This window comes from Malus sylvestris, chromosome 3 (assembly GCF_916048215.2).
Source record: "Malus sylvestris chromosome 3, drMalSylv7.2, whole genome shotgun sequence".
Lineage (NCBI taxonomy): Eukaryota > Viridiplantae > Streptophyta > Magnoliopsida > Rosales > Rosaceae > Malus > Malus sylvestris.
This window is the reverse complement of record NC_062262.1, coordinates 21,971,639-21,980,759: the sequence shown is the minus strand read 5'-3', so window position 1 is coordinate 21,980,759 and position 9,121 is coordinate 21,971,639. Positions and strand designations below refer to the sequence as shown.

At 35.3% G+C, this 9,121-nt stretch overlaps 1 protein-coding gene across 1 annotated transcript; it reads right to left on the bottom strand.

Moving 5' to 3' along the window:
- Positions 1 to 5,888: 5,888 nt before the first annotated feature.
- LOC126614302 (palmitoyl-monogalactosyldiacylglycerol delta-7 desaturase, chloroplastic-like) lies at positions 5,889 to 8,032 on the bottom strand. The gene is made up of 5 exons (XM_050281888.1): positions 7,624 to 8,032; positions 7,326 to 7,466; positions 7,022 to 7,165; positions 6,420 to 6,526; positions 5,889 to 6,319 (listed from the first exon to the last, which is right to left on the bottom strand). The coding sequence occupies exons 1-5, from the start codon at positions 7,909 to 7,911 to the stop codon at positions 6,103 to 6,105; spliced, it is 897 nt and encodes a 298-aa protein (XP_050137845.1). The 5' UTR covers positions 7,912 to 8,032; the 3' UTR covers positions 5,889 to 6,102.
- Between the last annotated feature and the right edge of the window lie 1,089 nt (positions 8,033 to 9,121).

Genomic DNA, 9,121 nt, shown 5'->3' with positions numbered 1-9,121 from the left:
TGATGTTGGCTAGCATTAATAATAATGAGAGAGTACGCTTGCTCATTTGCATCTCTTGCAAGTACTCATCTTATTTGGCCTCTAGAGAACGTAGCCTCACAATGATATGATGTTGGCTCCATTGCACTTAGTTAAGTCATTCCCACCATGCAAGTTCGGGTAGGGGTTCAAGAACAACCTCACAATGATATGATGTTGGCTATTCTCGTTGCCTACCTTTCACAACATCAAGTATGCATATAGACTCCTCCTGAGTGTAAGCACGCACTTTGTACTCCCCCATGATAGGGTGAAGCCGGTGTACGAGTCACAAACGATCGGAGCCTACCACGGTGGAAGGCCACGAAAGAGTGTTCAAAGCACTCTCACGCTTCTCAACTTAATAATGGTTTGGTTGAGGGTTTTTAGGTCTCATCACATATAAATATTCATTTTAATCTTTATTAAAACAATTTTGGTCCTATTACAACTATTGGTCCATTTGATTGAATTTAGTTGTATATAATACTCCCACTATGCTTATAAAACGGTTTTTAAAGCAAGAGTATATCATACTACTAACATACGCTTTGCATTCATTTGATGGACTATATAGTTGCCTTAGGGCCTTAGGATGACTATGAACCTTTGTTTAGATTCAACACGAGCCTAGTGTTGAATCTCGGTCTAGGGATGGTGATTGATTTTAGTTACGCGTTTAATCACATTAAGGCGTGTTGTCTTAGGGGCGTTGGACCCTCTACTCCATTTTCATGCATATCAAATAAAACAAGAAAGGAGTACTTCAAAGTAAAGATGAGCTTATGCTCTTTACAACATTTGAATAAAACAAATTACTTTAAAGTAAAGAAGAGCTTATGCTCTTTTACAACATTTGATCAAATCAAATTACAACCAAAATCTAATCTACACATTCCCATGGTTCAAACAAATTTGAAACGGCCTTTCACATAGCTCAATTATCGTAGGCTTAGGTTCATAATCACCCTTTAATTAATTAACACTTTAACTAATTAAATTGAATGCAACATTTTCATTTGGTTTTTGTATCCATAAAATTGATTTAAATGGAGCTAAATGAAATGAAAATCCAATTCTCATTTAAAGAGACAAAACAATTTTGTTCTCAACCTAATTTGGGCCAAAATGCAATTACCACAACTTTTGGGCTATATTGCAAAAACATAAACTTTTGGGGTCACTTTGTAAAAACACAAAAGTCCACTACTTCATGTAATCACAACTAGAACCCAAAAATTTCAACAAATTGAAAAACATCATTAAAGGAACAAAAAAATTTGTCCTTTAGCGTTTTTGGACCTAAACGTAAAAACGTAAACTTTTGGGCCAAAGTGAAAATACACAAAAGTATCAAAACTTCATGTAATTGCATAAAAGCCCCAAAAGTACTCCCATTGAGGGAGTGGCCGGTTTTGGAGAGGTGAAAGGAGTGATGTGTGTGTTGATTGGTAGTTTTAGACATAAAGCATGCAAGTGGTGCAAGTGGTGTGTGTGAAAGGGAATTAATCCTTACACACCCACCAATAATTCCATCACCTTTCTAAACAAATATCTAATACATTTAAACATATGAAAAACATAAAACATAAACTTTATGAAATAAATCAAAACTTTGAATCAAAACACCAAACTTTTAGTTCTTAGCAAAAATGTCAAGAACAATGAAGAACACTCATGAAAAACTCAAAAATTTCCATGAAAATTTTTCACCCAAAACCACTCAAACTTAAGGGAAATAACATATAACCAAACTAGGGTACATAGGGGTTCCAAAAGTCACTTGAAAACACTTTTAACAAGTCAAACAAGAACCCAAAAATCCACCCTTTGGATTTGGCCGAATTTTCCCAAAAACATGGCACCAAATTTTAGCTCCAATATTCATCCTCATATGAACTACATCTACAACATTTGAGATGGCAAATTTTCTAACAAAATTTACATTCAAAGAAGCAAGAATAAAGCTTGTAACAATTACAACATTCAAATCATAAACTATGATAATACAAAACCCAAAAGGATTCACCAACTACTAGACCTAGGCTCTGATACCACTTGAAGGAAATTTTGTGAAAAACATGTTCATTTAAGCAACATCTATAGCATGCAATTAACAATTAAAAGGCGGAATCATGCTTGTATGCACTTAAAAACAAAACATTACCCATTAAATTCAAAGCCTAGTAGATTGGTGAACCTTGACTCAACTTAAAACAACATTTGTTAGTTGAGAAATTATAACTTTGTAGATTCCTCTTTGCATAAGCAAAGGCTAATCACCCAAAGAGAGGGCCTTCATTCCTTGCATCTTAGATCTATGGATTTGGATGGATGAAATGGTTCTCCAAGTTCCCAAAATTGAGAACCTCTAAGTCTCTTCACCAAGGTTAGATTGGAGAAGAAATGAGTGACCTTGGAGTAGTAGAATTGCTAGCTAAACCCTCCAAGGAGGCCAGCCACTTTAGAGAGAAATGAGAGCTTATGTTCTCATCCTTTCCCCAAAAGAAAACCCTAAATGAATTTTGGCTATAAAGTCATATTTATACCTTAATTCATTGGAGTGGCAAACTTGTAAATAAGTCCAAAACTCACTCCATCTCTAAATGGCCAGCCTTAGGGTATTATTGGGCTAATTGGGCCTTTGTGAATCATTATTCATTAAGTTGTCATACAACTTAATTCAATGGGCTTGACGTTCGAAGCCCATTGGGCCTTAAGGTCCAAAACTATCCCGAGGTCTTTAACGAACTTATTCGTTTGATTAATTAACATATTAATTAATCCTTACCATAAATAATTAAACCATTTAATTATTCTTAATCATCTCCATTGTTTCTTCAATCTCCACCTTACACGGTGTACGATCCATTAGGTTCCTTTTAGCGAGGCAGTGGGCGATTAAAACCATTTCAAATCGATTGTGAATTGAAACTTACTTTCAATTCTCCCTTTAGTGATTATACACGTTTAGGGCTTCCACAAACCATGAGTGACACCTAGCAGCATATCATGGTTACCCAAGCTAATCAGAAGAGGTGGAGAACCTATTCAGTTTAGGATTACAAATGCAATACGGTCTTTCTCTAATACAATACTCTTGACCACATTGTTTGGTTTGATAGTTTATTCATGTCTACTATCCAATGTGATTCGTGTGCTTATATGATTACCTTGAATGTGATTTGGAACGACTTCCTAAATCTCATTCATACTCTGGCCAGAGATTCTTAATCATATCATAGAGTATTCTCCCCCAAACGGTTTGAAGGTTAGAGATCCCTTGTTGCGCATTCACTTGCCTCCATGGCTAAGTGGCTTAACCCCGACGATGCCGTGGACACCCTTCTGATGGAGTGACTTTGACATAATCAAAGATCAAGGACTTAACCACAAGACAACTATGATGCCTCAGGTCAAAGGACTACTTTGCATATCCCAACCATAAGTTCTCATGTGACATGAGTATGAGAACTCCTCGTTGATCGTGTTCAGTGGACTCATTCATTATTGAGCACTTACATGCTTGTCTTGATGTCACACATACCAATGACTCGAGACTAGTCACTCTCCCTGAGAGAAGACACAGCACGTACTGATCTTAACGGACTGTCAATGCCCAATTGGCAATCCTATGATCAGGAACGTTTAGGATGTGTCTACGAAAGAATGGTCTCATGAATCTAACTTCTTTAGATCGCGTTCTCCCAATCACATATTCCTTGGACTTATCGTTTAAGCGTATAACATTTATATGAGACGGCTCAAACAATAATCTTTGCCCTTGATATTAAACTAGATTAGTTTAACATGTGAAATGTCCGTAAAGTATCATCATATGATTGGTTTTAGGGCACATTTCCAACACTTTTAAGGAAAAAGATCCTATCCAGATCTAGGATCCCCACATCCTAGTCGTTCATCGTACATCATGCGATCAGTTTTCATCATATACTATTTGTGTTTAATTTTAAATAAAAAAAGTCAAATGATTTCTGACTGCACGATACACGATGAATGACTAAGGATCCCCACAGGTGGATCTGGATGGGATCCGATTCCGACTTTTAGAACATTACTCTAACTGAAGGGGCTAAACGTAGCCCCCTCAGTAATTTATTAGTTTTAACTTTACATTTTAAATTTATTGGTTAATTTAATTAAACTACCGTTGGATGCTTTCAAATCTAGCCGTTGAGTTTGAATTAATTATTGCAACTGAGAAGTTGGGCCCCAGAAAAAATGGGCTAAGGTCATCTCTAATTGAAATGGCTAAATATAGCTTCGTCCAAAATTATAGCCTTACAAAAAAATATTTTTAATGATCAGTGCAAGTCATACTCATATATCATTTCCAATCGAATGGGCTAAACATAGCCCTTCAATCATTTATTAGTTTTAATTTATACTTTAAATTTATTTGTTAATTTAATTAACTAGTTTTGGATGTTTTCAAATCTGGTCGTTGGATTTAAATGAATCATTGCAATTGAGGAGCTGAGCACCATATAGAGGGCCAAGAAGGGGGCTACATTTTGGCTAAATAATGACCTAGTGGACTCCATAAAATTATAGCCCAACCATCGATTAGAAATGAGTTTTTTTGACAAATCAAGTCATCTTTTGGCTTTTGGGCCTTTAGACCTCTCCATTGGAGATGGCCTAAGAGGAGTGCTACATTTGGCTAGCATGATGTCCTTTTGGCCAAATAATAGCATGTGGGCTCTATAGAACTATAACTCAGCCATCGATTGAAGATAAATTTTTTGACAAATCAGGTCATTTTTTGGCTTTTGGACCTTTAGCCATCTCTATTGGAGATGGCCTAAACTTCTGATACTTAGGGCTGGATTGGGATTGTGGGTTTATTTTTTTATTTTTTTTGAAACAGCTTATTAAAAATAATTTGGAACATCAAATGTGTTTGATAAAACAAAAAAAATTACTTTTTTAAAAAAAAAGGGAGACTTTGGATGCGGTCCCTAGTTATGAACAGTCTTTGACTGAAACCTTGTTGGTTTTCAATTTTTGATCCAAGTCCCTGAAATTAATTGATAATTTATTTCTATGTACGTTACTATATTTTTTAAATTAAAAATTAAAATTTATAGTTGTTTATAGTAATGAGATTTTAAATAAAAAACCATAATTTGTGGGATTAAAAATATTAAAATATAAATATACTATTGTGTGTGTGTGTGTAAACATGGGTACATTCATAAAAAATAACCAAAAAATTATTGTATCAAAACATGGGTACATTCTTCAAAATGGGTACATTTAGCAAAAATAAAAATGGGTACAATACAAATAAAACTTTAAAAAATATGGGCACAAAAAAGAAATTAATATATGGGTACAAATTAAAACTGAAAGGAAAATTGGTACAAATTAAAAAAGGGTTGCAAATTAAAAATGGGTACAAACTAAAAATAAAAATATATGATAAAAAATTTAGCCATAAATATAAATATACTAATTGTAACATTTTTAATATTAAATGAATATATTTAGAAATAAAAAATATTTTATTATTAAAATAATTAATGATATTATTAATACAAAGGACCTTGATCAAAAATTGAAAAGTAATAAGGTTTTAATCAATAGAGTAGTAAAAATAAGGATGAAAACCTAATTACTCCAAAAAAAAAACTAATGCCAATGACAGTAAAAAAAACAAAGAAAAACAGAAACAGAGTCTATCATGCTTCTAAAAAAATGATGTTTCTTTAAAGCATAGTGATCAGTGTCCATTTAATGAAATTTTCAAATCGCAAATATACCCCACATATTTTTCAAAATTACAATCATTGCCCATATATTATTCTTTTTTATAATATTATTATATCACATTAAATACCATATCATTTTTAGTCATTTAACATATTCACAACAATTTATATAAAAGTTTATCAAACAATCAGACACTTTTTTTTTTTTGTTAAAAGCACTTTCACAAAAAAAAAATACCAAATACTCAACAACTTAATTTTACACGCATTTATTCTCACACCATCATAAGCCCTTATTTTTTTTTTAAAGCATGACAATACCAAACTAGCCCTTAATTGGAGCTAGCTTTCAATCTGTTGCCACCATTTCACCATTGAACACCTTTCTTTGCTTCTGGGACTCAGTTGGAGTTTTCACATCTGTTGCCCATCCAATTGCTTGGAGAATGTTGATGACGTACCAAGTTAAGTCAATCTGCCACCATTCCAAACCTTGTCGAGCTGAGTAGTCAAAGGCATGGTGATTGTTGTGCCACCCTTCTCCAAGTGCAACCATTGCCAACCACCTGAAACGGTTAAAATTACATATAAACATGTAATTAATTTCCATATTTATGAAAGAATACATAAATAGTAGCAAGCGAGGAATTTAGGTACAATATATACCAATTATTCCTGGACAAATCACCGGTGTTGTATGGTTGTTTCCCCCACATGTGGCCAGCCGAATTTACTAGCAAAGTTCCGTGCAAAACACTTACTATCCTAACTCCCTGCAATCGCAAAAGCAATTTAAGCTTCATCTATAACAACTGTGAAGACGATGAGGTTTAGTAATTTGGGGAGTAGTTCAAATTATTTATAAGTACATGCAAAGTTCTTTTCATTTTTTTCATTTTTTTCATTTTTTTTTTCCAATGTGAGATTTATACCCTCAAAAAAAATGATCTCGCTGTACCCCATCATTCATGCGGCACAACTAATAAATAAGGGGAGTGAACATGGTTAAACTGGTCCCATCCAATCAGTCTAATCTTATACGGAGCAGTTTCACACTAAAATCGCTCCTCCAAGTATTCTGTGGTACAAAATAGATCATATACTAGTACATCTCTTGTGGGTAGAGGTTCTCCATCCCTCGTTAGTCAAAGAAGAAGAAGAAAAAGAAGTGAAATATATGTGGTAAAGCCTTCTGACAATAATGTAAAATCATTCTCTAATGAGAAAAAAACAAGATGTTAAACATGGGAAGAAGCAATTAATCTCACCAGTCCCCAAACCAAGAAGGGAAGGCCGCCAAAGGCATATAATAAACTTCCAGGTAGAACAACTGCATGTATAACATACGTATGATGAAGAAACCTATAGAAGGCCTGCTTTTTCAGATCTTGGACGTTCTTTAGTCCTCCATACTGCAAATTTTCCATTATTAATTTAAGAGTTCAACAACATTTATTTAGTCATAGGACGGTATTCGAAGTCTGTGTGTAAAAAGGAGAGAGGGGGAGGAGGAAGAGAGAGAGAGAGAAAGAGAGAGAGAGAGAGATCCATTATTGTTGTGTATGCTGTTACCTTTCCAAACCGGGAACTGCTATCGATGATCCACCCAATGTGACTATACCAAAAACCTTGAATGGGGCTATGAACATCTTTCTGAGTATCAGTATACTGGTGGTGGTAACGGTGTGAGCTCACCCATTCTATCGGACTACCCTACATATATATGTGCAACACCCCAAACTAAAACATTGCTCACAAAACTACTATTTAAAGACAGAACGATGCTAAAAACGTAACAAAACCTTGCTCACAATGAGATTTTCACACACACACACACACATATATATATATTTGTACGCTTATAATATACCTGAAGTGATAGAACTGCAATGTAGGCAAACAAGTACTCGAGCCATTTCGGAAGCCTGAAACTTTTGTGTGCAAGATTTCTATGGAAAGACAGAGTCACTCCTAAACCCGTTAACATATGGAGTGCAAAGGCCAACCAAAATGCACCCCAAGTGAAATAAAAGGGTGCAAATAAACAAAGAAAGTGCATAGATGAAAGGACAGTCGCTATGACTAGGTCCTGTAAATTCCATTTTCTCCCCAAGAATTCTCCGCAGGGCATCATCACAATCTTCACCCAACGCCCCATGATATAAGGTAGCAGGCTCTTACGTCTCGTACTCTATTTCTTTAACTCGTTTAGCAAGAAGCTGAGCTACTACTCGATCTAAAGAACGTTATATGAAAACGCTGATGAGTTTGGAAAATGTTGGTCGGGCGAACCATTAGATATATAGACAAGCAATTTAATATCACACTACTTCATCGGGATTGGGTACCTAACTTCTGTACCAATTTAAAACCACGGTTTTTTTATTTTTTATTTTTTATTTTTTATTTTTTAACAAATGATATTTATCTACAATAGGGGTTGGATTTAGCCTCACAATGAGCTAATAATAATGTGGTTTAAATTCGTCTTTGGCGAGAATTGAATTTAAGATCTCTCACTTACAAGTGAAGATGAATACCACTGAACTGTAATATTAAGTGACACAATTTTTGCTTATTATGGATGTATTTTTTATTTATTTATTTTTTTTTACACAATTATAGATGCATCTTTGGCAGCTTGCAATGGTAGTACAATGGATTTTTCAAGTCACGGTTGTATCCCTTCTGATATTAAGGAGTTGGCGTCCAGGTTTCATGGTGTACAATTTCAAATATCCCGCGAACTTGTAGTGGTGTGGCTCATCGCTTCGCCTATTCTAGCTTATATAGCCGTGATCAGTAGTTCTGTTTGAAGAACTTCCAGATGTATTAGGGTTATACTCAATCAAGATGTGTACTCCCGATGAGTTATTTGTCAATAAAGCTGGCGTTTTTTCTTAAAAGAAAAATATAAAAGCCACTTAGTACTACAGTCTAGTGGTATTCTTCTTCACTTGTAAGTGAGAAGTTTTAGATTCGATTCTCATTAAAGGCGAATTTGAACCACATTATTAATAGCCCAGCACCCAGTCAAAAAACCAGGTTGGGAGGCTATCAATCCACTCCAGCTCACAAACTTGCCTGGCACCCATCCCGTGCCAGTCTCCAGACCAATCCATTTTTTACTAACCTTGGGACCGGCCTATTTGGCTAGCGCGTGCCTTTCACTTGCGAGTGGGCGCGAGTAGGAGACAGGAATGCAGGCGGCGGGGCCCGCTGTCAACGTACTCACCCATCACCCGGATCATGGCGACGTGGCCCTCTCTTTGCCGTTGGATTGCCAATGGCTAGTTTTTCTAGACCGTTGGATTTCCAACGGTAAAAAGAAATTGAATTTCACTTTTAAACTTGATCGTTCGATCACA

What these genes read in the sequence shown, in the direction of transcription:
- LOC126614302 (XM_050281888.1), bottom strand. Translation starts at nt 7,911, where the DNA reads ATGGGGCGTTGGGTGAAGATTGTGATGATGCCCTGCGGAGAATTCTTG. An exon ending in TTGCAGTTCTATCACTTCAG is followed by an intron (nt 7,467 to 7,623) that starts GTATATTATAAG and finishes ATATATATGTAG; the next exon opens with GGTAGTCCGATAGAATGGGT. An exon ending in GCAGTTCCCGGTTTGGAAAG is followed by an intron (nt 7,166 to 7,325) that starts GTAACAGCATAC and finishes GAAAATTTGCAG; the next exon opens with TATGGAGGACTAAAGAACGT.